Source organism: Amaranthus tricolor, chromosome 6, assembly GCF_026212465.1.
Source record: "Amaranthus tricolor cultivar Red isolate AtriRed21 chromosome 6, ASM2621246v1, whole genome shotgun sequence".
NCBI classification, from domain to species: Eukaryota; Viridiplantae; Streptophyta; class Magnoliopsida; order Caryophyllales; family Amaranthaceae; genus Amaranthus; species Amaranthus tricolor.
The window spans coordinates 21,768,611-21,794,986 of NC_080052.1; the positions used below are offsets into that span (position 1 = coordinate 21,768,611).

The 26,376-nt window shown below is 31.8% G+C and overlaps 4 protein-coding genes across 7 annotated transcripts; 2 read left to right on the forward strand and 2 right to left on the reverse strand.

Moving 5' to 3' along the window:
• The first annotated feature begins 6,127 nt into the window (after nt 1-6,127).
• On the forward strand, nt 6,128-10,647 carry LOC130815859 (protein DEEPER ROOTING 1-like). Of its 2 annotated transcripts, none has more exons than XM_057682365.1 (5): nt 6,128-6,399; nt 7,056-7,131; nt 7,574-8,094; nt 9,062-9,242; nt 10,308-10,646. In XM_057682365.1, the coding sequence occupies exons 1-5, from the start codon at nt 6,394-6,396 to the stop codon at nt 10,361-10,363; spliced, it is 840 nt and encodes a 279-aa protein (XP_057538348.1). In that variant the 5' UTR covers nt 6,128-6,393; the 3' UTR covers nt 10,364-10,646. The 2 variants fall into 2 exon arrangements, with proteins under 2 accessions (XP_057538348.1, XP_057538349.1); XM_057682366.1 differs by having other exon boundaries at nt 6,132-6,399; nt 10,160-10,647.
• A 1,878-nt stretch (nt 10,648-12,525) lies between these two features.
• On the reverse strand, nt 12,526-16,136 carry LOC130814938 (protein ALP1-like). Its single transcript, XM_057681229.1, has 3 exons — nt 15,925-16,136; nt 14,582-14,807; nt 12,526-14,505 (listed from the first exon to the last, which is right to left on the reverse strand). Exons 2-3 carry the CDS (start codon nt 14,778-14,780, stop codon nt 14,066-14,068), a joined length of 639 nt encoding a protein of 212 aa, XP_057537212.1. The 5' UTR covers nt 14,781-14,807; nt 15,925-16,136; the 3' UTR covers nt 12,526-14,065.
• A 159-nt stretch (nt 16,137-16,295) lies between these two features.
• On the forward strand, nt 16,296-19,701 carry LOC130814937 (sm-like protein LSM1B). Of its 3 annotated transcripts, none has more exons than XM_057681226.1 (5): nt 16,296-16,768; nt 18,100-18,163; nt 18,664-18,779; nt 18,913-18,969; nt 19,225-19,701. In XM_057681226.1, the coding sequence occupies exons 2-5, from the start codon at nt 18,115-18,117 to the stop codon at nt 19,300-19,302; spliced, it is 300 nt and encodes a 99-aa protein (XP_057537209.1). In that variant the 5' UTR covers nt 16,296-16,768; nt 18,100-18,114; the 3' UTR covers nt 19,303-19,701. The 3 variants fall into 3 exon arrangements, with proteins under 3 accessions (XP_057537209.1, XP_057537208.1, XP_057537207.1); XM_057681225.1 differs by having other exon boundaries at nt 16,298-16,768; nt 18,095-18,163; XM_057681224.1 differs by lacking the exon at nt 16,296-16,768 and having other exon boundaries at nt 17,294-18,163.
• Nucleotides 19,702-20,730: 1,029 nt separating this feature from the next.
• LOC130815678 (uncharacterized) lies at nt 20,731-25,616 on the reverse strand. The gene is made up of 5 exons (XM_057682165.1): nt 25,566-25,616; nt 25,385-25,450; nt 23,484-23,715; nt 21,281-21,402; nt 20,731-21,143 (listed from the first exon to the last, which is right to left on the reverse strand). The coding sequence occupies exons 1-5, from the start codon at nt 25,614-25,616 to the stop codon at nt 20,823-20,825; spliced, it is 792 nt and encodes a 263-aa protein (XP_057538148.1). The 3' UTR covers nt 20,731-20,822.
• Between the last annotated feature and the right edge of the window lie 760 nt (nt 25,617-26,376).

A 26,376-nucleotide genomic window follows, 5' to 3' on the forward strand; every position in this document is an offset into this window, starting at 1 on the left:
CAAGTAGGTTAAAAAGTAAATTTTACTGAGTTCCAATCAGGTATGCTTTGTTGTAGGGGACCAAATGTTGGCCCGTAAAGAAGACTTTTGAACATAAAATGAAAGCTACAAAAATATGTATGCTGAGGTGGATATACGAATACAATGATGGATAAAACTAGGAACCAAGAGTTTAGATAGAAAGACTTTTGACATGTGCAAAGATACGTAAAAATAAATTGAGCTGGTTTGGACATGTGCAGAGAAAGACTTTTGACCCCCCGTGAGGAGGATTGAAAGCATCATTGTGACAATTGTAAGGTATTTGAATTGTTTAGTGCTTGCATTAAGGAAGGTTCGAACTCTCATTGCCTGCTTATCGAGCTAGATTCCGTCTGGGGTAAGAGAAGTTAAGGAAGATCGAGGAGAACGTGGGTGGGACAAATAAAAAATAACTTGCATGAACTAGACCTCTCTGCGGACTTGACCAAGGATAAGGGTAGTTGGAGGAACCTTATACATGTCTTAGACCACTGATCCCCTTTTCTGATTTTTGTTTTTGCCTTTTACATATTATTCTTTCGCTCGTATTTTACCTAGTTACTTTTATTTATTTATATGTATTTTATTTATTTCCAACTTGTTATATAAGGGTCAAGCTTGTATAGTTAGATGCAAGCTGGCAGTTTCTGTTTCACTCACTGCTTTTCGTTGTAGGTTTATATCATTTTGAGGATCAATCTCGAGTTGGAGGACTCTTTGGCTGCGTCTTCCTTTATAGGTATGGCTTGCCACATATCTTCCCTCCCCAGACCCTGACCATAGTACTCTTATAGGCGGGATACACTGGGTATGATGATGATGATGACGACGATAACTCATGATACAAAGACATTGAAACTAGAAATCATCTTTATCATTGTACCCAGTGTATCCCGTTCATAGGAACTATGACCAGGTTTCGGAGAGAGGGAAGAAAGACGACAACTCATATAAAGAAGGATGCGGCCAAACCGTCAAAGAGTTCCTCAACTCGAAAACGATCCTCAAAAAGAGAATCCATGCAACAAAAAAGACAAAGTTTTCTCTTTTCCTGCGATTATTACCAAAATCGTCAATCAGTAATTGTTGATAAACAGAAACATTTGCGTAAAGCATTTAAAAGACATTCAGGCCCCTCACCCTCACCTTCGTGATAAAAGTGGTAAAATCAAAGTTGTTTGTGCATCCATAGTCATTTTGCCGATTTATGTTTAGCGCGACTGTGCGAGATAAGAAATTGAATATATTTTCAATAGTGGATTTGGGGTGTTTATTTGGATTATCAAGTCGATTTGAGAATAGATGTTTTGGATCAATTTAAATTCGAATTTATGTTGATTTTGCGTAAAATTGCTAATCCGTTTTTAATGTTGGGTTAAATTGAATTCGATTATAAGATCTGTTTTAAACATCTCTATGTACATTATACTAATGGGGTATTTATAAAAAAATGTAAAAAAATAGAATAATATAATCATGTTTAATATGGAGCGGTATTTTGAGTTTAAAATAAATGAAAGTTATGGTGTGATGGAGAATAAAATGGTGATTGTGTCCAATATTGTACCGATAAGACATACAACCTAAGCAAGTTGTACGGCGTCGTAAAGCAAGGCTAATCCTTGGACACACGTGTTGGTTTTAAGAATCCATCAACAGTGCTGTCTTTTGACACTTGGCTTCCCTTTATTCTCCTTTTTCTTCAAATTATTTAGCACAAATTTTTATGAATGATTTAGGGTGGTCCAAAAAAAAATATATAAAGTAAATTTTTAGATAGGCATTAAAAATATTGTAAGTAGATATTTAGAATTTTATTAGTACTTAAGTGCTTAGTCAGTGGATATTAAATATATTGTAAGTGGACATTAAAGATATTGTAAGTAGATATTAAGTATATTGTAATTGGTAAGTAGACTAGTATACTAAGTTTCTCGATAGGCATTAAGAATATTATAAATTGGCATTTTAAGTACTTTTTCAGTAGAAATTAAGTATATTGTAAGTAGACATTAAAATAATATAAGTAGATATAAAAAATACAATATATGAATATTAAGATTTAATGAGTTGAGCATAAGCTTGAGACACGTCTATTCAAATAGTTTATTTAGAAGTAGGAGTATTACTTTAATCCGACTAAACTAAGAGTATTTCCATGCCATCCCTGTCCCGATTAGAGGATCAACAATTCAGCATCCATGTGATTTTGTTATGCCAGTTATCCGGTTGTTTTATTCATTTAGATACAATTGGGAAATTTATGAGATTAATATAATGAGTTAAAAGTGGTAAGATATTATTATTTGAAAAATAAAAAATGAATATAAAAAGCAAAAATAAAACTCATATTGAAAAATGAAAATAGTGCAAATTCTTTGAGATGGGAAATTTATTTAAATTTAGTGCAACATAGGAGAAATAATTTCACTATTTACTATTGAGGGATTATATATGTATGTGTTTGGATTGAGACTTTATAGTCTTGGAGTCATATTTTTAATATAGGGTTATTTGGTAATTGACTTTTTTGTTGATTTTTTAATTGGTTTTTTTTGTTGGTTAAATAACCAAAAAAAATATTTGATAAATGACTTTTAAGCCGGCATTTCAACTGCCTTAAAAGTTAACACCAAAAAGCTACTCTTGGTGATTTTTTTTTACTAATTTATAACTTTTAGCCTACTTTTTATCTAATGAACAGTCAATAACCAACATCCAAACACCTCATATATAATTGGCTTATCAATCAACAATTCTGCCTCATCAAACGAGCCAACATATCTAGCATTCAATGGAACATTTATTTACTAAAGACTTTAAGACATAAATAAGTCCTAATTATCTCCTCAAGCTAAAAGTGAATATGCACTGATAAGTTGGTACTGGTAATAATGTAATATAGTGACTCAATTTATAATCCTTACATTAGGGTTGGTCATGGGTCTAAAATCACATTGGATCCGCTCCGATTTTTAGAATACGGGTTTAACTTTTCAAGACCCAACGAATTCGGGTTTGGTTTTGAGTCCAAAAAATTAGATCGATCTGTGTTTGGGTCTACGATCTTCAAACTCAGACCCGACTCAGACCCAGACACTTTCTCTGTACTCTTTTAAGACCCATACTTGTCAAATTTGTCCCAGACCCATTAGATCTGCTTTAGTCCCGACCTATTACACAACTCAAAATCAATTTTAAATTCTTTTTAAACCTATTTTTATATTTATTTGGACTGAATTTAGACTTATATACAACAGATAAAACCATTTTAGTACTAATAAAAATTTCAAACCCTAGACTCGCCCGACCTGACCTGTCTTGGTTAAGATCTAAAATTTTCATACCCTATTCGAGTCCGAGCATGGATCCACTAAAAATTAATGGGTCTAAGTTCGAATACAGGTCCACTAAAAATCAATGGGTCTAGGTTAGAGTGTGATTGGACCAGACCCATGACCTTTCCTACTTACATGCTTAAACATCAAAGATTAGTCGGCAACCCTCTAGACCAACTTACGTGTATTAGTTATTGTAGATCTTGGTAGAGAAGGGTCTTATAACAATCACAAGTTTCACAGGTATTCCTCAACAACCTCAAACTCTTTCCTCAAGATAGATTTGCGTAATTTAATTCTAATTGATATCTTTTTGTTATTAATCTCTTTATGATTCGTTTTCTGATCACACTTTCCCTATTCGCACAATAAAAATAGGCATATACTGCTTTGAAATTTCCTCAAGGTTTCGTGGAACCTTGGATGCAATTGCTATAAAGCTAGAAGGGCCATTCCTAATAACTAGAACTAGACACACTTTCCTCAAAATTTCCAAGAGAATTGGATGCAATTGCTGATCGACTAACAAGGTGATATATTCTTAACCTATGTTACTTGTACTCGGATACTGATGTTAGATACTGGTACGTGTTTAAGTGTCAAATACGTCTAAAAATTCAATTCTACGCCTAAAATGAAGCGTCTAAGTGCCATACCAATATCTGGGAATCAAGGATCGGACACAGGTGCGTAAAACAAAAGAAAGAGTCCGAGTAACATAGTTGTTAACTACTAAAACTATATTATGTATAATATATGTATTCCCATGTCTTTATCATCTCACAAGGTGAAGGTGGGTCATTGAAAGTAGGGTAATTTGATGATAATGCAGCATGGGGCACCCTTAAATTTAAAGTCCCCATATGGCCATGACCCATGAGCTGTTGAATAGTTTAAGTTTCTACCTTTTTATCTGTCTAGTGTGAAGTGTCCATACTCTAGCTACACCATAACTTAGGTTGATTATCACATCAAAGTCCTAGAATTAATTTTATCTCTTTAAGCTCTTTGTGCTTGTCTTTTTACTCTTCGGCTAGCTCTAAAAATAGTTGCATCACATCACAACAAAGAAAATTAGCTAATCCTTGCTAGCAGTTATAGCTTTCTGAAAATAGGTTGTCGAAACCAGAGTCATATTTTGCTCTGATTTGCTGGCTTGGTGATGAACTTTATTTCTTTTAGGAAACGCAAATTGGTTCTTAATTCTCATTTGTGATCTAGGCCCTAGGGTATATGATTCGGTTTGGGTAGGCAAATGATATCACTTAAAATAAAGAGTAGCAAATGAACTTAGTTGAGTTGATGTGTACTTATCCACTCACCCCGTCAGTTCAAAACTTCTTCTTCATCATCATCATCATCATAATCATACTCAGTGTATTCCGTTCATTGTACATCGTTCATTGTTCATTGTTAGTTGTTATTGTTCATTGTTATTGTTCATAATTCATTGTATGGTTCATTGTTCATTGTTTATTTTTCATTGTTCATTGGTCATTGTTCATTGTTCATTGTACATCGTTCATTGTTCGTGTTCATTGTCATCGTTCATTGTTCATTGTTCATTGTACATCGTTCATTGTTCGTGTTTATTGTACATCGTTCATTGTTTGTGTTCATTGATAAAGTAAAACATTGATAAAAACATATAACTAAAATAAAAACTAGTTAAAAAACGAGTAAAAGTATGATAAGTCAAAGGATACGAATACGAACACCAACAGGTAAACGAGAGTGTCATTAGTGTAAGACATGAATAAGATGTCTCTAACTACCTCTATCCCTAATCAGGTCTTTAAAGAGGTTTAAGTCAAAGTACATAACCTGTTAACAGTAAATTGTGAACATATTATATTTAAAAGAGTAAATTAGAAAAAAAAAGTTAATAGATGTAATATAATATAATTTCACGTGAACCAAACATAAGATATAATAAAAGTAAAATGCCTTTTGCGTCGGATGTTCGGTGAACCAAACATAAGATATCAAAATAGTGACATATTTTCGTATTTTGAAGGTCTTTTGCGTTATTTTGTTGAAAAAAGGACTTCATGTGTTGGTTCTAAAAAAATATGCAGAACGTGAGAAACCAAAAATATATACCGTTTTATTTGCTTTAATTTTTAAAAAACAAAGTGCCACTTACAAAAAAAATTGTTGTTTCGATCGAAAAAAAGATGAATATAACTTCGAATTATAATAAGAAATTTACTCCAATATATGGAGTAAGAATTATTTTAGTTTACGGATACTTGGAGATTTTTTTTTTTTTTGGAATAATAATGGATACTTGGAGATTAGTTGTATAAATTAGTTGTATTTGAAAATAAAAAGTGGTCTAGTGGTCTCAAGAGTTGTACTATGTGTATCTTTTATTTTGATTTATTTCATAAGATTTTTTACATTTTTATTTTTAGTCATGATTTACGTTCTTTTTAATTTTTTTAATTCATTTTAATTTATCTTTTTATTTCATTTACATAAATTTCTCTTATTTTTTCATAAAATACCATTCTTAACTTCTTTTTCTTGGTATATATATTCTCACAACATATACTTGTAAAATAGTATACTCCCTCCATCCGTCTCGTTTAGCATTATTTTTTGTTTTAAATTGTTCCTCTTATTTTTTATTTTCATATTTGGACAATGACCACCACTTTCTTTTAATGTCATTAATGCATGTAATATTCTGATACTTTTTTTATTTTAACACATAATTCATTATCTCTTTTCATTATTTATTTTTTTCTTTACTAATGTCCTAGAGCGACAAAAGAATAAAGAAAAGGGAAAAGAAGAAATAATAAGGTGGAAAGCGACAAAATGTAGCACACTAGCACTTAGGAACTTGAACCAAATAAGCAAGTAGTGATTTGGCTGAGGAATTTGTGATGAAGCTCACATCTATATAACATTGTCCTACTTTTTTCCATTTGCTTACGAAACTCAAGTGTTATCGATCACTTAGTTTCTATAAGCCCAACTCCTACAATTCAGCTTCTACTTTTTGTTCATTCATTCTTTTATCCTAATGAAGGTATGTCATACTACCTACTCTTATTATTAACTTTTACCTAATCATTTGTCACGCTATGATCCGATCATGTACACTCAGCTACCATATCTATTGAAAAAAATTATGAAGGCGTTTGGTAAATGATCGTTGGTTGTTGGTTAATATTTGTTGGTTTTTTAGTGTTAAGAAACCAACTCAACCAAAAGCTAAATATTCCACTTACATGAGGAGTGGTTGAAAGTCAAATCCGTGACCTCTTGTCACGTTGGCTTTTGATATCATGTTAAGGAATCAACTCATCCAAAAACTCAAGTTGAAGGTTGAGGCTCAAGGATATGTTATATACTCTAACATTCAGTTGTTGTAATGAAGTAAATTTTTTATTGGCTTTTAGGTTGACTAAACAAGTCAATTGTTTAAAACATGTTTAGTAAAGTTAAATATAATTGCTGAAAGCTAACGAAAAAACTCAACCCGAGCAATTTTTTTATATTTTGTTTTAAAAGCCAGCATCTCAAATGGTTGAAAAGTCATTATCAAACACTTGTTTAGTTTTTTATCAACCAACAAGTCAAAAATAACCCAAAAACACCCATAGAACCCAACCCTTTGATGTATATTTGTTTTTTTAAAAATTCTTTTGTATAGATTCATCTGAAGATAACGTATTTCTGCAGTTATTAAGCTGGGTGAACAACAAGCTCAATGGGAGACAAAGTAGCAACAATACAAACATATATGCAACTAATAGAAGTGAGTTTTTTTCTTTCTTATATAGGAGTATTAATGTACTACCCTTTTTCCTCTTTCTTCAATGGAGGATCAAGGTGATCCCATATACTTCTTTATTGTATGGTTTAATCCTTCGAAGAAATTCCTATTACTTGATTATTTAGATTTAGGGGCATTTGATCAATATTAAACGGTGTAATCATAATGTAAAGTTAATTAATGTATTTTTTGAAAAAAAATTTGTTGATAAGTTTGATAGTCATGCTCAGTCTATTTTTATCTCATATTCTTCATTAAACCGTGGAATAACATGGTACATGCATTTCATAAAACTTTATAAGTCATTCTTATTATCATCGTTTAGTACCAACAATCAAACGAGCCATTAGTATTAACAACCAAATAGGCCCATAATTTTTTTTTAATATTCTTACTAAGAAATTAAGATAATTTATGAATGTAGATCAAACAGCACAAATTGGAGCTGAGAAAGAGGAGTTCAGTGATTGGCCACAAGGGTTCCTTTCAATTGGGACTCTCTTTATAAAACCAATAAAAGAGGATAATATAAAAGATGAGCAAAATGTAAAATCTCTTCCATCTCAAAATCCCATATTAGACTTCACATTAGAAGAGGTTAAAGAGCTTCAAAAGGAGCTAAATGCATTAATGTCCTCAAATACTCAATCTTCAACGTCGATTAAGGAGGAGGAAGAAGAAGAATCGACGTCGATTAAGGAGGAGAAAGAAGAAGAAGAATGGGATGATGATCATCAACAACAATTTAGCACAATTGTGCCAAACAACAAAGCTAAAGATAAGATTTACTCGGAAAACTATGGTAATAAAGCAATGGTAAATAAGAAATCATTGTCTTTTCTACTTAAGAAGATGTTTATTTGTGGATCAATTGATGGGTTAAGACCAACATATAGTCTTAGATATCCAACTAATTCGGGACTTCCTAAGACAAGATTGAGCAAGGTAATTATTATTGTGACTACCTAACTATCAATTTTCATTCGGCTCGTCTTGTATGAAACCGTCTTACTATGAAATAAATCTCAAAGAGTCTTTCATAAAAAAAAAAAATTTGTTAATTGGTTTACATTAATTTCTTAAAACTATTTTTAAAATATTTTTGTTTTTTATTTTTGTAAACAATTATAACTTGGGTCAATATATGTCATTTCACCATAAAAAAATCTTAAAAGGATTTTCATTTTCTATATTAGATACATTTTACATAGTCAATTAACTAATTAGTAGGTTTAATGAATTAGTAGTTTTCTAATCACATAAAAACTTTTATTTATAAGATTGGAAGGTAGGTTGAGATTATGAAAAAATTAAAGAAAATCGAATTGAGAATCTCATTTGGTAAAAATATACTTACTTTACCAACAAATAAAACCCAAGTCTCATGTAAAAACATATTACAATAATAAATACTTGAAAAATAATTTTAGAATGTACATATTTTATAAAAATAGGGTGCATGTTTAGCTAAAAGGGGTTGCCTGAGCTGCAATATTTTTTTTTATAATTCCTATAAAATAAAATAAAAATATTATAGCTCATAAAAACGAAACCCTTTTAAACTAAATATGCTTAGCTAAATATATATATCCTTAAATTGAGTTTCAATTTTCACAGTTTTAGTTCTTTCGCTTGATCCTACTACCTATTTATTAGTGAAGAAAACTTGGAATACATATAAGTTTTTAGCTACAATTTGCCAAAAATCTTATCAAAAATATATTAGCAATGGAAAATAAATCTCAAGTCATTTTAGTATATATTATATAATATATAATTCGTTGTACTCCGATATCAAAAAAACTACAAATCTCAGTACCATTAAATTAAATTTATTTTGGTAAAATAAATTAAATTAGTTGAATGGTGTTTAAGACAATTCATAATCCTTAATGTTGTATGTATGAAATAGATGTTGAGAGCATTAATAAGGAAGAAGATATATCCCCATAATTCATCATGCCCAACAATGAAAAGAGGGAAGAAATACTTGGGAAGTGGACAAATAGGAAGCATCAGCAACTATGAAGAAGATGATGATTTTGACACTCAAGGAAATAACACTATCAAATGGGACAAAACTGATACTGAATGTAAGTAAATAATCCTATATTATACATTAATCTCGTATATTTAAAAATGATAATTTTATTTATAAGTTTTAAATTAATTAACTCAAATTTAGTGTTTGGTACATAAAAAAGCTAAAATTTAAATTTGAGTCGATTTCACCATTATTTATTGTTAGTTAGAATTGAGAATTTGAGAATAATATTCTAAACCTTGTTATTCTCAAATTTTTCATTTATTATTTTATAAAATGAATTACACATTTTCAAACATAACTTTATTCATGTCCGATCCACCTACCGTTATGAAAAGTTTAGTAATTAACGATAATATTTTGTACAAAAGGCCTAAAATTATATTTATGCTACGTTTGAGAATTATGCTTTCATTTTGAAATCTAGAATTTGATCAAATTTAGTATTTGACTAATAAATTTTTTTTTAATTTGGATTAAAAATAGTTAAAATTGCAAATTTGAAAATAACTTGTCAAACCTTGTCATTCTCAAATTTAAAATGAAACACATGTTATCAAACACAATCTTATATAATTCTAATCGTAAATGAATTGTATAGTTTATCATCTAGAAAGTTTTGTGCAACACAACCTCTCAAAAATGTATTTTAATTTTTTGATAGCATTATCAAATTTAACTATTTAAAAGTTGACAAATTCTTAAGATTGTCTCATTGTGAGTCAGCATAATATGGGATGATGAAACAAAAAAATGAAAAAAAATCGTTTTTCATTTACTTAATTATTTTTTTCTAAAAAACATTATATAGACTTTTTGAAGGACTCATTTCATAGTGAGACGATCTCATACAAGATCTATTGTTCAAAGTTAGTTTGAGTAAATAAAAAAACTATTGTTGAAAACACATGTTTCAAGATGGATATTATAATGATTGATTATAACTCTTATTTTCCTTTCTTGCAGATATTGTACTAGAAATTTGAGCATAACTCAATATTCATCTGTTCTATTAAATTTGCAATATTTGTTTTTTTAATGTGAGAGTTTTTTATAACAAGTGTTGCAAATTCAATAGAACTGATCGATTCTTGTGTATCTCATTGATTTTCAGTACAAAGAAACCATATGCCAAAAGACCTAAAGAATATGCCAACTAAGGTTTTTTAGTTCCCATTCTTATGCTGAGATGAAAAATGGTCATGTCATCTCCATTTTGAAGCATCATTGACCATGAAGATTGTTGTTTATATGCTAAGAGCCAATAAGGTGTTCATCAACATTATTTGTATTGAAGATTCCAATATTATGCAAAATGCAATCAATTATTATTATATTTCTTCCATGAAACTCTTTACTAGGGCCTTGTCTTTGTCAATCACATCACAAATATTAAATTCTAATGATTTGTTTTGATTATTGATATTTGACGGTGGCAATGAGAATGATTAGTAGTGTAAATTTTTTATAAATATATATTATGTCATTTTCATGATGATGAAATTTTTATTATAAAAAAGTTTTTGTTTATAGATTTTTAATATTGCCCGACACTTTTGAATGAAAATGCATTAGAATGAATTTTACATAGAAAAAAAATGATTAAAGCGTATCAAACATGAGCATTAAACTTGTTATGAGATTTTTATACCAAAATTAACTAAACTTTCATTATCATTTTAACCATTTAATATTAAATGGTAAGATAACTAAAGCCCTTCATTAAATAGGAAAACAAAACATTACTCCATAATTTATAGGAATACACTTTTCATAATATTAAACTTACAAGATCTAATATGTTGAATATTATACCTTGAAATTGTACTTATGAACATGACTAACTTTCTTCCCTACTCAAGAGTTTTATTTTTTATTTTCAACACACAAATTGATTATGCAAAGATGATATTGTGAGAAATTTAAATTTGGGGCATTATTTTGAGATAAGAATGGTCATGGATTTAAGATATTATTGGACACGCCTCAGACTTCACCTTAATTTTAGAGTATGAATCTAATTTTTAATACCAAAGGTTTGAGTTTGGATTCGAGGTTGAGTTTGAATTTAAGTTCAAAAAAATATTAAATGGGTCTAGGATTTTCAAACTTAGACTCGATCTAAACACGTTCTAAATTCTCCCAAGGCCCAACCTGTTTTGGACTTATATACAACTCACATTTGCATTTTAGACATAATTAAACCTTAAAAATGTAAATAAAAATAAATAAATAAATAAAATAAATAAAAAAACAATAAAGTATATCAATTTTAGGTTAAGACTTATTTAGATAACATTAAGGACTCATTTAAAACCCTAGACCTAAAAGACATGTTGAGTTTGACCCGAATGCAAATTGTTAGACTATAAAAGTCTGAATCTGAGTTTAGATCAAAAAAAATAAATAATTGAGTTTGGAATTGATTAGAAATAAATATGAGAAAATTAACACAAACTATTATATAAACCAATTACACGTGACACATCCCAATATGGGTGAAATGTATTCAGATAAAAATCAAAACCGAATAAGAAATATGGTCTAGACTTTTTATAATTTGATTTGTTTTGAATTGGAATTTTCAAAACCGAAATATTTTGGTTTAGATAAGGTTTGAGCATACAAAAAACTAAAATTCTGAACCGAATTAAAATAGAAGCTCACTTTAACATTGAGCTAAACTACTTATTGAGTGTGCAACTTGATATTAGAAGTTTTTAATTAGCGATACTAACAAAAACGATGTAAGCATTTTTATAATAATAATAATAATAATAAACCTTAATTCAATAATTAAAATTACATTGTTATTCCCATTGTCGCACCAATGATTTTAAATATTTTTATTTTACAATTTTGGTAATTAAATTTCGATATATTTGCAGTTTAGATTTATTTTAAGGTGGAAATTTGGTTTGGATTGGATTAAAAAACTAAAACGAATTAATTTGATTTAGTTTGAAAAATGAAATCAGAAATAATTTTGGTTTGATTTAGTTTTTTGAGAAAAACAAATCGAAAACCAAATTTTCACCCATAATCCCAAACAGCTATTCTTGTGAGAAACCGACTCTTAAAGAGACGACCTTAAAACTAGAAGCTCATTTATTTTCTCTTTAATTTGTATTAATTGAGTTTTTAGTCCATAAATCTAATGCATCTCTTGGAGAGACCGTATCTCACAACAATTTGTAATCCCAACTATTAACTATATATATTTAGGGGGCGTTTGGTTCGCACAAGGGAATCGGAATGGAATGAGGAAAGGGAATGAAGGAGAAAGGAATGGATTCCCCTAATTTAGCGTAGTCGTTTGGTTGTGTTCAGGAAACGGAATGAACTGCTCATTGATTCCCTTTGTGACTGTTTGGTTCAAGTTAAGGAATCAAATTATGAGTTTTTTAAAATTATTTTATATTTTTTCCAAAAATAACTAGTTATATGTTAAACTTGAAAAACTTATTTTTTAAAAAAATATAACTCTAAATAATATCTTTCTAGCTCGATTGATTACAAATAATCACTTGTTTGTAGATCAAAATACATACCAGAAGTGTTCTAGTCCTTTCAAAAGCATTCATGCAACCACAACATAAGATCTAAGCAAAACTATTTCCTCCAAGAAAACTCTTAACATAAGCACGTTTCAAAGCGTCGGGATACTTTGAAAATATCAGGAGCTTGTTTGGTTGTGCGGTTAGAATGCTAGCCACTTCAAAAACTTGGTTAGGAGTTACACCTTCTAAATTGAAAGAGAGTAGTTCCTCTAGCACTTGCTCAGTCTTTTAAACTATTTTTTGCTCACGATCATCAGTGCGGGCCATCACATTTGCCATAGTAGAAAGATGAACATTCATGTCTTTCATGAATGCTTGTAAGCTAGCCAATTCATTAGAACTACCTTCACCACCATTTCCTCTCTTACTTCTTTTAGAAGTTTTTTCAGTCTTCATATTTTTTGCAGGAGGAGAAGTAACAGTTTGAGTGGCATTACCACTAGCAGCAATTCCCTCATCATCACTTGAATCAAGTGTCACCTGTGGAGGGGCAACATTTTGCAAATTCTTGATTGCTTCAACTGGTTTTCCAGTAGCATAATCCTTGCCATAAACATTCATGAGTTCATGAAAGTGCGAAAATGAAACTCCAAACAAGTTTTTGCAATTCGGATGATTCTAAAAAAAAATGCTCAAAATGATCAAATGTACAACATCATCAAACAATCTCAAACATAATTAAAATGACCTTACAAAGGTTGTCATACCTTGCAAAACTCGTCATAAACAGCCCGGTCCACAAAAACCATTTTTTTCATCATCCCAAACGAATCCACTTGTATTTAACATTTCAGAAATAGCCCTAAACTTGGCTACAAGTGTCTTAAGTCGAGAATCAATGTGTGGCAGAGCCTTCCAACCACAACCAGGAAGAGCCTTATCTATGATCTCCTCTAAGCGAACCATGTAGCCGCTTCTGAATCCATTATCATACCTCCAGTGAGGATCCACAGCTAGCTCTGACAATGCTTCTACAAGAACTTTATTTTCTTGAGCAGTCCAAAATCGTTTGTTTTTTCCCCTTCCACCTCCACTTGCACTACTTTCATCCATCCTCTATAACATTTGAACCATATTGATCATAGTAAAAACAAAAGTGCATGTATATAAAAATGAAATTAACCAAGAAATATTCAATACAAGTAAACAAAGGAAATTATCCTCAAGTACAATACAAGTAAAAAAAAAATCAAGCATGAAATAAACATACAAGTCTCAAGTTCAAATACAAGAAACAATTTTTTTTAAATAAAAAGGAATAACATCACAAAGTAAGTCTGCGGTGTGTAGCCCTCCAATCATTGAACATATATTAGGCCATTATATTTCGAAAATTCGTCCATGGATCAGTTACAGCAATGGAGGTTATGTACTCCACATCATCTTCCTCATTATCATCACCATCATTATCATCACTATCATTTTCCTCAAACAAGTCTTCATCATCAAATTCTGCAAGCATGTATCTCTTTACCAAATTATGTAATAAGGCACAAGCAAGTACAATTCGACCATGTGTTTGTAAACTAAACCAAGAAGGACTTCTAAGAATCTCCCATCTTCCCTTGAGTAACCCAAAGCATCTCTCAATCACATTTCTAGCTTTTGCATGCCTTAAGTTGAAATATTCTTCGACGGTTTGAGGTTGTCGAGGGCCATTATTCCATTCTCTAAGATGATAAAGATGCTCTCTATATGGTGCAAGGAATCCTTCTCCATTAGTATATCCTCCATCACATAGATAATAACAACCTTGACAAATAAAAAAAAAATATTACTCTCTTACTAAGTTAATCTCAAATAAAATCTATTACGTCAATCAAATTACCTTTTGGAACTTTTAACCCATTAGGCCTAAAAATAGCATCTCGAAGAATTCGACCATTGTGTACCGACCCCTCCCAACCAGGTAAGACATATATAAGCTCCATCTCGGGTGAACATACTCCTAATACATTCATAGCAAGGGTACCTTTTCTAGTCCGATATTTGGATCGATCATCATAAGGAACATTCACTAGAATCATTGTACCATCAAGGGCACCTAATGAGTTCTACACAACAAACAATATCACTTTAAATTATGTAATAGTCTCTATATTTTATCTCAAATTAAAGTGTTGGTTTTTATTTACCTTGAAATATTTCCATCTTTCATTGTTGCAATTCTCTTGTATTGGTGTTGGTTTCTTAAGAAGAATAGCATGTAACTTTAAGATTGCTAACAAACAAGCATGAAATTGTCTACTAATAGTTTCACCACTTCTATAAAAATGTGCACCCATCATTCTATTTTTCTTATGGTGAGCTAATGTGTATAAGAAACCCGCAACCATCTCTTCCAAACATGTGTTTCTTGTTTCATTTAATCCACCAATATCTCTAACCATCTCTAAATATACACCAAATGTGTATCAATTTATACGAAGATGGTTCCTACACAAAGTGTCACTTTCTCTAATCATTCTATTCAAGTTGTGTAATCTCATTTTTCTCCTAGTTTTTTTATCAAGCTTAAGACAATGGGAATCGTATATAGTTTTTCTCATCGAGTACAACATCAAATGTAGCAACACAACACAATTAATCATAGTAATTATGAACCGAATACAGTCCCAATTTCTCTTCCTTTTCAAAGAAGTACCAATGCTAGTCATTTTCTGTACAAATGAACATCAATAAGAACTATGTAGAACAACCCAGAAAAGGCGAAAAGACGATATTTACCCATCAAAATACAATCAAGCAACAAAACTATGTAGAAAACTTGAACTCAATTACAATTAATCCAACTTAACTATGTAGAACAACAAAACTATGTAGAACAACCCAGAAATCCAATTCATCCCAGAAATCCAGAGATTAGGAACAGAAATCTTCGATGCAAGTTCATTCACTCGAACAGAAATTACATTTGACTCAGAGATTAGGAACAATTCAACACTTCAAATGCTAGTATAACTCATAAAAACAACAAGAACAATGGCGGTAGAACAAGAACGCAACAGAACCGAAATTACAACAAGAATTGAAAACGCAGGCTTTCGTCAATGGCGGTAGAACAGAGATTCAGCAAGAACACGAATATGAATTCCAATCCATCAAAAAAGCAGCAGAAAGTAGGAAAAAGAGTGAAGAGAAAAGAGATTCAAATCAGCAAGAATAACTTACATTTAACAATGGCGGCAGCAAAATCGAGATTGAGAAGAAGAATGCTACGTACAATGCTACGAACAATGGCAGCAGGCGCAGCAACTTGAGGAAGGACGCGTGAGGAAGAGACGAGAACTTGAGGGAGGAGGCGCAGCGACAGCGTAGGTAGGGTTTGAGAGGAGAGGGTGATGAATGAAGGGGGAATGGAATGGGAAAGTGACGGGGGTGGAGAATCAGGGTATACTAGTTTAGGGTAAACCCAAAACTAAAATGGGGAAAGGGAATGATTGAAACTGAGAACCAAACAATAACAAAGGGAATGGGGTATTTCTATTCCCTTTCCCTTTGATTAATACCCCAACCAAACGCTCCCTTATTAGCCAATCAAAACAAATTTATAAGAAAAATCAAAATAATACACTTCTTATTTTAAAGTTGTCTCGCACGGGTAATTTTTGGTCGTGAAAGTTGTAACGAATACAACAGACTTTTAAAACGGTTATATATTACCTTCTCAATAAGGGTCAAAGTCCTATAAAACAGCACCATCTACCCAAATTTAAGATAGTAGAATTTTCTGGTTGGATATATATATAGGGACCACGATTCTGCTATACCCAATTTCCAAACTCCATTGAGATACCCTGACCCTACGTCCTTGGATTTTGCTATAATTTGGGAGATTCCTTTTGTCAATGCCATTGAAGATTCGGCTTGAATTGAGAATTTATTTGGTATAATTTTTTGTGTTTTTCCCAAGAATTTGAAGAAATCATTGAATTCTTTAATTCAATGTATTGGAATTCGACGAGTATTCGTCCTGAAGATCTTTTTCTTTCTTCAATTCCTGCCTTTCTTGACAGTAATATTCCTCTTTCTCACGCTCTGTTTTAATCATTCTTATTGATTCTTTTTTGTGATTTTCTTGAAGTTCAAAAACGTTATTATGATATTTTACTGTTGATTAGGGCGAATTTGATGGGTTTTCTGGGGTTCTTGGGTTAATTTTTACTGTTTGATTAGTGAGATTTTGATCACTGTTGATTAGAAATAAATTTATACCTAAAGAGCCGATTTCTCTTTTAATTGTTGGTTTTTGATACAATTTGTGATAATGTATTGTTGATTCAGATTGCTGGATCATTACATTAAATGTAGTGGAGAATATCTTTGTTCTGCTGTTCAAGTATGGCCAGTCGTTAGCGTGATCATTACTATAATAATAGTATAAGGGTGTGTTTGGATGGAAGGAATTGGAGGAAAATAAAGAAAAAAAAATTTGGTGGGAAAAAAAAGAAGGGATTCCTTTATTTCGATAACAAAATGGAAGGGAGTGGATTTAAATAGTTTAAAAATATACTGTAAATCTGTAATATACTGTAAAATTGTTATCCAAATATACTATTAAAATAAAAGGAAGACTGTTTAGCATCATCTTTTTCGGTGTTCTTTGTCTCAATTTTGATTTCAAACCAAGTTTTGTTCTAATTGCTGCCAAGTAATGATGTTTGTGGCAATCAACTAAATTGGATTTTTACTTCTCTTCTTGAATCATAGCTCCTTAGTTTTTTGTGTTAGGTCGTAGAGTTCGTTACATAATCACCTAGTAAATCTACTCGTATTGGACGCATCCCAAGGCATCCGTGGGCTTGAACCCACAAACACATGGGTGATGAGTGTTGACTTGCATACACACGTGATAATGATCACTCTTTTCCAAAATCACAAGCATTATAAACAAGTTCACAATCCACTTTGATGACGTGTGATCTTTGAAGTATTTCCAACATTTTGAATGTCTTGTATCATCCAAACATTCTACTTAATGTCTTTGAGCAAGTCTTATTCTCTAAATCAATATATTTATTGCAACTCTATGACTACCAAAAATGAGTACATTCTATAAATTCAAAACAATCTTTTTGTTTTTAGAAGGGTAAGGTGTTGCACATTCAACCTCTGACCCCGTCTAATAGGAATATTACAAGACATTGGGATAATACAATGTTATATATAGAATTATCTAATTAATGAGATGCCCAAATGTCTAATCACACTTCCAAAAAGCGTAAACGTTGTTGGAAAGTGTGTTAAAAATAGCGGGATTAGACTCCCATGATTTTACTCGATTGTAGTTGTTCCCTAGAGCTATCTAGTCATTTAGTTTTATCTCAAAATTTTTGTGCAGAAAAGATTCTTGTCTTGGCGATGGATGGTAGAAAGCTATTAGGGACATTGCGTTCCTTTGATCGTCATGGTATTGCCTCTATAGTATAGTTATACTTTTTAGTCTTTTTCATACTCCCATCACTCATAAATTTTCTGTTTGAAAATAAGGGTTTCATTGTAGATTTCAATTATAAATTCATTAATGAAAAATTTTAGAATGACAAGATTGGAAAAGTTATTCTCAAATTCTCATCTTTAATCACTTATAAAACATTAGTAGACTTGACTCAAATCCAAATTTAAAAATATTTTATTTGTAATCACTAAATTTGAATCAAATCTATATTTTCAAATGAAATCAATATTCCCGAATATAGTATGATAGAATTTAAATGGGTCTAGGCAACCCAAATAAGGTGGGGAAGAGTTAACCCACATACAAACCCACAAGAAGTTCACTATTAAAACCAATTAATTGTAATAAGTTACTCTTAAAGTTTATAAAGTGACATATTCTCTTTTTTTCCGATGTGGGACAATTTACATGTGGATAATAATGGGTAATTTAACACTTCTCCTTTTGTGCAGGGAATATTGTTCTTGAAGGTGCCTATGATAGAGTAATTGTTGATAATTTGTACTGTGATAACTACTTGGGTTTACTTGTTATCAGAGGATATAGTTTAGCGTTGTTAGGAGATCTGGTACTTCTCTTTTCCTAAATGTTTTGGTTTTAATTTTAGGATGTACATGTACTAGTCTTCAAGCCTGGGGCCATTGTTGTTAACAATGCTATTGTCCTTTTTAATTGACTTGCTTTTCATTTGATGTCATTAGGCCATAAGGGAGCTTCCTCCATTTATGACGCGAGTGTCAGAAGTAGAAATAAAAGAGGTAATTTTATACGACAAGACTCGTATAAGAGGGATAGTTGACTGCATACAAAGTTACGAACTCTATGAGGTTCCATCCTAAAACCAATTGGTAATAGGAGTAGTAGCCCATCAAACTTATATGTTAGTCAACTTCTTTCTAATTATTTAATATGGGATCACATATGGATTATTTTTCCCACACGTCACTGCTTTCCAAAAAAATTTGGTAGTGTATTGTGAATGCATTTTGATGTCATTTATTTGGTATTTGTAGGCTCAAAAGGCAAAAGGAGTAGCTGGTGATCTGAAAAAAAAAACAAGAGATCGAATGAATTTCCTTGATTTTGATTGACTCTTGCAAATAGTTGTATGGATGGATCTCTCATTCTTTTTCTTTCTCGACTAAATTCTCCTTCCGACTTTCTTTGGGATCACTCGAGTTGAACAAATATATGTGGCTCTAAGTCTTTGAAATTTTTTTTCATTGAGACGGTTTTAAACTCAAATAAGAAGAACGATATGAAGAATATCAATTGCCTACTTAGGATAGTAGTTCTATTTTTTCTATACCACTCTTGTTAGTTTCATTGTTAGTTTTGGGTTATGTTTATAGAGCCATGTTTTTGATGGTTCACTACCACCCCATTGTATAACTTCAAATATCTAGTAGACTCTCCTTCACTATAAACATGTTGAACTTGTAGTGCGTAGAGAATGAACATCTTGAAACAGATGTGTCATTAATAAGAAATCCGAGAAAAATAATGTGGATTACAACTTTGATTCGAACCCACATCTAACTTTGATTTTGACTTTGTCTAAATAATTTTTTTTTAGATTGATAGACATATAAATGTGTTTATTTTGAATGTCGTTTTAGGTCCTATCATAGACATATAAACGGATAGTGTTGATGTTGCATCTCTCTAAGGAAACTTTTCATACGCCTACAATGAGTTTGTAGTCCCTAACCAACTGCCAACCCACCTCCTTTATCCAGGCTTGAGACCGACATGTGTTTATTTTATTTTTTTACCGTAGTGTATGTTTGCTTTTTGCACTTTGGAGTTCCCGCTCCCCTTGTCTTGTCTTGTCTACCATCAAAGGATAGTGATCCAATTCATCCCATATTGTGTTTCAACCCATGCTGCTAAATAAATGTCTTACCAAGAGTCAAAAAAACTACCAAATGATCCGGACATTCCTCAATTAACTTGCTGCCTTCCCCTCTATTGTTCCAAGTGAAAGCATAGCCTAAAGCCCCAATATCTCACAAGCCAAAACGATTTCGTCTGTTCCATGTGAAAGCATAGCCTAAAGCACCAATATCTCGCACACCAAAACCATCAATACGCCCTAAAATAATCAAATTGACTGAAAATCATATGATTTCCACAGCTTTTCAGTCTCAAATATTACTTCATTGAAGAAATAATCAAGGGTCGAGTATCTGGTTGACCTCTAAGCTCGCTTATAAAATCCCTGTGTTTTGTGTATCTTTCCATTTTCTAACCACCCATATAAGCCTATTAGTCTAAGTGATTTCCATCTCCATTGCACACACTCACATACATAAACATTTCCCCCATTTTCCAAAGGGAAAAATGATTTCACCATTCTATAGCAATGCAAACGTCAACACCTATAATAATGTCAATCCATTCTCGAGTTTGTACTGACGGGTTGGTATTTGGTAATTTGCCCACCGACTTCCATGATTGTAAACTGGAACGGTGAATTTGTAGCATGTGTAAAATAGGTGCACCACAAATACGGAGGGTAAGTGCAAATTGTAAAATGGTGTACAAACAAAGAGTACTATAATACAGTACAAGACATCATCCAACAATGCCCATAAACATAGTCAAAAGTTTAGTCATCAGAAGTAAGGAGCAAGATAAGAGATTTGTACTTGGGGAAATACGAAATGAGCTCACTTCGCTTTGCCAATTCAAAGTCCTCAAACTGGAATGCTGGGGCACATGTACATCCAACAAGAGAGAAGTGGCTCTCAGCATCCCTACTGACTGCTTTAGTGGCCAGTCCTTCTGGTGAAACGTTTATATCTTTGGTTGGAAACGAGCCAAACCAGACATTAGGGGGAACTGTGTACTGAGTTTGCTCATTCCCCATCAAATCTTGACCAAGATAAGTGAACTTCACACTACCATCTTTCTCATTAAGCTCCACTATCTGTAATGTAATGTTATTGGAGCTAGTGAGGTAAAGACGCTCGAGTAAATAGAGAATTGTATCACTTTTTAATGCTATTGGATTATTATGGTTAAAGTACAACGTATTCTCATAAGGAAAGAACAATAGCCACCTACCGTTATAGGCTCTCCCAAATAGAAGTGCCAGGTCTCTGAACAAGGAATCCGGTGCAGTTTAGACACGCTTCCAGATGGTAGCAAGAAGTAAATTGATGTGCTAACGGGGCGATCAACTTTGTCTGCATTGAGCCAGTATCTCAAAGGAATCAAATATTAAAAATTGAAAGACTTGCTACACAAATGCAAATGCAAACAGTATATAGAAAATTGATTTGGAGAAAGCATCCAAGAACTTCCCATATAACAACAAAAACAACAAGGTAGAAGAAGATCAAAAAGAAGATAATCCAAAAATTCATTTACTATGATTCTCTCCAAAATAAGTACAAACTTCTCCACTTTTGACTTTAAACTCAAAAACATTCATTATATGACCTAGGTGATGTTTGCGGATTAGATATACCCAATCTTAATCTTGTGATAACAAAGTGGCTGATTCTTTAATAGCAAAACATCATGTATTTTCACTTAAAGATATTTGATGAGCTATTTAATACAGTCTATTAAAATCCAAAACCAATAATCATAACCTTTGCTCCAATCAAGCATGGACAAATCACTAGTAGAAAAAACCTCATATGATGCGGTTTTTTGAGCACTTTATGCCGCGTTTTTGCCCCAAACACTTGAAATAGCAGCATATACCATTTATTTATTGCCGGTAAGAAAACGGAGCTAAAATAAACTATATGTTGCGGTTCTTTATTGATTCAGGAAACAAAGGTTATGTTGTTAATGGTGACTCAAACTTGCTAGCACCATTGGAAGAAGATGAGTACGGGTCGAAGAAGACCTCCGCGAGGCGCGGAGTTGGCTCTGCCTCAAGTCCGCGAGGCGCGGAGCTGCTTCTGTTTCCACTCTGCGGCTCGCGTAGTTGCGGTTTCTTTTCACGGGAAATATCTTTTGGGACGGATACCTTTATTTGTGGTCGGTTATTTGTGGTTACTTAGACCCTAAAACTGTCTTTCAAGTTGGTTTTATTATAAATACACCCTTTTGTTAGCACTAGGGATTTATGATTCACAAATTGAGAGAGATCACAAGAGAGCCATTGTAATTTGTGAGCGTGATTGTAATTCATCTTGTATTCTTTGCGATCATAGTGAAATTATTTGTTCTCGGTGCCGGTGGACGTAGCTATCACATTGATAGTGAACCACGTTAAATTTCTTATGTCATTTTTCTTATTGTTTGCATTGAATTTCTTGTTGTTTCATTGTTGTTTATCGACCTTGCTTCCGCTGTCGCACAACAGGTTAACTCAAATATATGATTAATCATAAAATAAACTATATGATTAATCATTGGACCCTCTAATTTTCAGATAACCTTTGCATTCTTGAAACAAAATTGTTGAGCATTTGAGGCATAAAAATTCAACTCACATCTATCACTAAAAAAGCTAGGGAAATCATCTTTGCTTCCTGAATCAATAATATAAATCCTAAGTTGATTCATCCTGAATTCCAGAAGATGTATGAGAAAAGTCCAAAATGATAAACATCTCTTTAAAAGTTTATCTGATTGTTTTGTCTGTTAGAGACTAGACCATAGAGTATACTTCTAGAAAATTATCTAATATATTGCTTACAAGTATCTCATACTCACAGCATTCAATACAAAAGATCTGGTTGAGACCCAAGCCCTCTTACATGAGATTTGGGCTAGAAGTGTGAATGCAACACATACCATCCTCAAAGCGGACGCAAAATATTCTGTTTTAAATAAGGGGTGGATGGGATTTGTACTCAACAAAAAGCTAAAATTGATGGTTGGGCTCTTGGATATGTTTTATAGTCTAACATACATATTCAATCAAACAAAGTCCAGATGACTTGAACATACAATCAAGTCAAATTTCCATAGTTGTAGCATACAACCAAGTACCCAGATGATAAAATAAGACAATATATACAGATCATAATACTAATCACAATAGAATGACACAAAGTCAATCAAATATTCATGAATCCAGAAAATAAATCCTAAATCTCAACTAAATGTACAAAAAACAACTTCCCAGCAAATTGACATTGAACAATAAACAACTAACACAAAACCCAGTTAGAAAATTTTATATGGACATGAAAGTCACCGATCAGTATTCAGAACTAGTAATCAAATTAGTATGTATAAATTATAACTATAATTATGAGAAGATAGGTATAAAAAAAAAAAAGAAAACAAAAGACGTACATACATTCAGGGGGTAGCTGTGATTTGGAGAGGAAAACGGATCGATCCCTGAAAGTTTCACAGAAAAATCCACCTTCAACATGAGCTTGAAGATTCAGCTTCTTCACTATCTCTGATGTACTCACCATTTTTGTTGATCCGGCGTCAGAATTGAGATTAGACCACTTTTGATCTGCTTTTAGTCGCTGTGGACGCTTACATTTTTTATTTTGTTTCTTCCTCGCAGAAAATAAACAATTATTTAGTCAAAAAATTATTTGGTAATCGATGTTAAATGTGGTAATTATAATGAAAAATTAATGTAATTTTTAAAGTTTGGTAAGAATATCTCTTAAAAGTTTAATGATCATTATTATATTAAAAGCTTTATTTTTTTACAAAATTCATTCTAATGTATTAAACGTGTAGATAAGAATTAACGAAAAAATATAAATTTAAAGAAAATAAAAATGAAACAAATTTAATGGAATAGACGAAAAAAGTGTATGGCAACAACAATTAAGTTCTAGATTGATGTTGTGGCACCTTTGTAGTTGATTTAGGATTTAATTAAGATGAAATTTTCTGCTCCAAGTTATCTTATGATCTTCAATTATCGAAGATTCTCCTTTTACTTTTTTTTCATACTCTAGTATTTAGATGAGACGATTTTTCTGAAATAAGTTGGAATCGTTTACATTGCCTCACTCACATGAGTAGTGGTTCTATTAAGTATTGCTAGGGTTTTATTTTAATCAAAAATATCCGATATTTAAGTGGAAATTTTAATTCGTGAAAAAATATTTTTATTAAAGAGAGACAACATTTATGATTTTATTAAATAAACTCATATTTAAGTGGATGTTTTCATCAATGAAAGAAAATCTTTGTATGGTTTAATGCAATCTTAAAAAGAAAAATAATTGTTTGTAATGTAATGATGACCAGTTGGGTTTTGAAGAATGGCAAATCAGGAACACATTAACAAGAGTTTGTAGTTATTTTTTTTACAATAACGTATAACTGATTGATTTCGGAGAAAGAAGTTGTAACTTGTTAGGTGTTCCTAAAAAGAGTCTCGACAAGCTTTTGAAGTTGTGAAGCATGAACTTGACGATTATGTTTCAAGTGTAGGTTCAATAGACAGTCTTATTACAAAGTTAAAAGGGCTAAGTTTTGTTAAATGAAAATGTAACATATACTTGAATCAAGTCTAGAAGAGATTTTGTTTCATTGTAGAAGTTTGTGAGCCAAACTTGAGGGAATTCTTAAAGAAAGTTGAGTTTGTAGAGGAACTTAGCTTGGTCCATGCTTGTGAGTTGTTGATTTGTATAATTGAGTTATTGCCCAATTCGTATTAGAAATCATAGAGCAACTCAGCTTGGTCTCTAGAGACACGTGAGTTGCACCTCATAATTGTCATTAGACAATTTCAAGAACAGGGGTCTTGCAATGAAGGCACTAGAGATCGATGATTCCAACCTTTAGGATGAGGATGTTGCAATACTTATTCGGAAACACTAAAGTTGCTAAAATAAGAGGAACTAAAAACTGAAGAGGTAAAAAATCCAATTATTTTGGATGTCACAAACGGAAAACACAAATCATTCCATAAAATATTGTCCTTCATGGGAGGTTAGAAAGAAAAAAGTACAGGAAATAAGGTTGTTAAGAGAAGAAATAAAACAGAGGAACCTATTCTGTGATTAACTATAGAAAAGTTATAATTGCTTCATAATATGACTTTAAGACGAAGAAAAAGAAGAAGAAGAAGAAGAACTTAAGAAGAAAATACAACCTTAATCTTATGGCTCCGTCTGAAGAATCTTTATCAAAAAAACCTCAAGGCAAACATTCTTATATTAATGCTTATGTCCCCTACAAAGTTGTTGACTTTATGCTTGCAAGTGGAGCGGTATTGTTTACATATAGCCTATAAGGGTAGGAACAATCCTCGGCTGTAGCACATTGAATGACATAGAAAATTATTAACTAACCAGAAAATCAAAGTCCATAATCATAGAGTTGCAAGAGTTCCAAGGCATCCAGTTATCAATCCATCTTTGATCAACTTTATCAAGCCAAAGCCAACCTTGTGACAAATCACCTTACCAACAACCTCTCTTGCATCATAATCTTCCTTCTTAAGAATCCACATCGTCCTTCCTATGATTTGTGTTGCGTAATTGCGTAAATCAATCACGATGCCCGTTAGTAGAAAAAAATATTAGCTCCAATAAATACCATGTTAAATTTTTTATTGATTTATGTACTTTGGAAAATAAACAAATAAGTATCTCATTTCGATAGAATTTTCAAAGTATGTGCCCTTAAAAGATGATCACAATGTTTGATTTTTCAAAGAAAAACTACTAGCACTAGTAAAAACTGCGCTAAATATCTATTTGATATGTTTGTCTCGAAAATAGGTGAATACGTATCTCATTTCGACCCGAATCATCAAAGTACGTGCCCCTTAAAGATGTCCGCAACGTCTTTGAAAAAACAGTTGGCACCGGTAAATACATCTTTGAATATCTTTTTAATTTGTGTGCCTCCAAAATAGGTGAATACGTATCTCATTTAAAATGGGATTTCAAAGTATGTTTCCCTTATGGATGATTGGGTGTTTGTTTTTAATAAAACTGTTAGCATTGATAAAAACGTTAAATATCTTATTAGTGTGCCTTGAAAATAGGCGAATAAGTAGTCATTTCGATTGGATATTCGAAGCATGTGTCTCATAAAGTTGATTGCGACGTTTGGTTTTCGAAAAAATCATTATGATATGTAAAAATAACTTTGAATGATTTTAAGATTTTAAATACTTAACATGTAAATTAAATTTTATTAGGTTTAATTATGAAAATAAAATAAATAGCTAATTAATTTTAAACCATTGAATTTTAATTAAAACA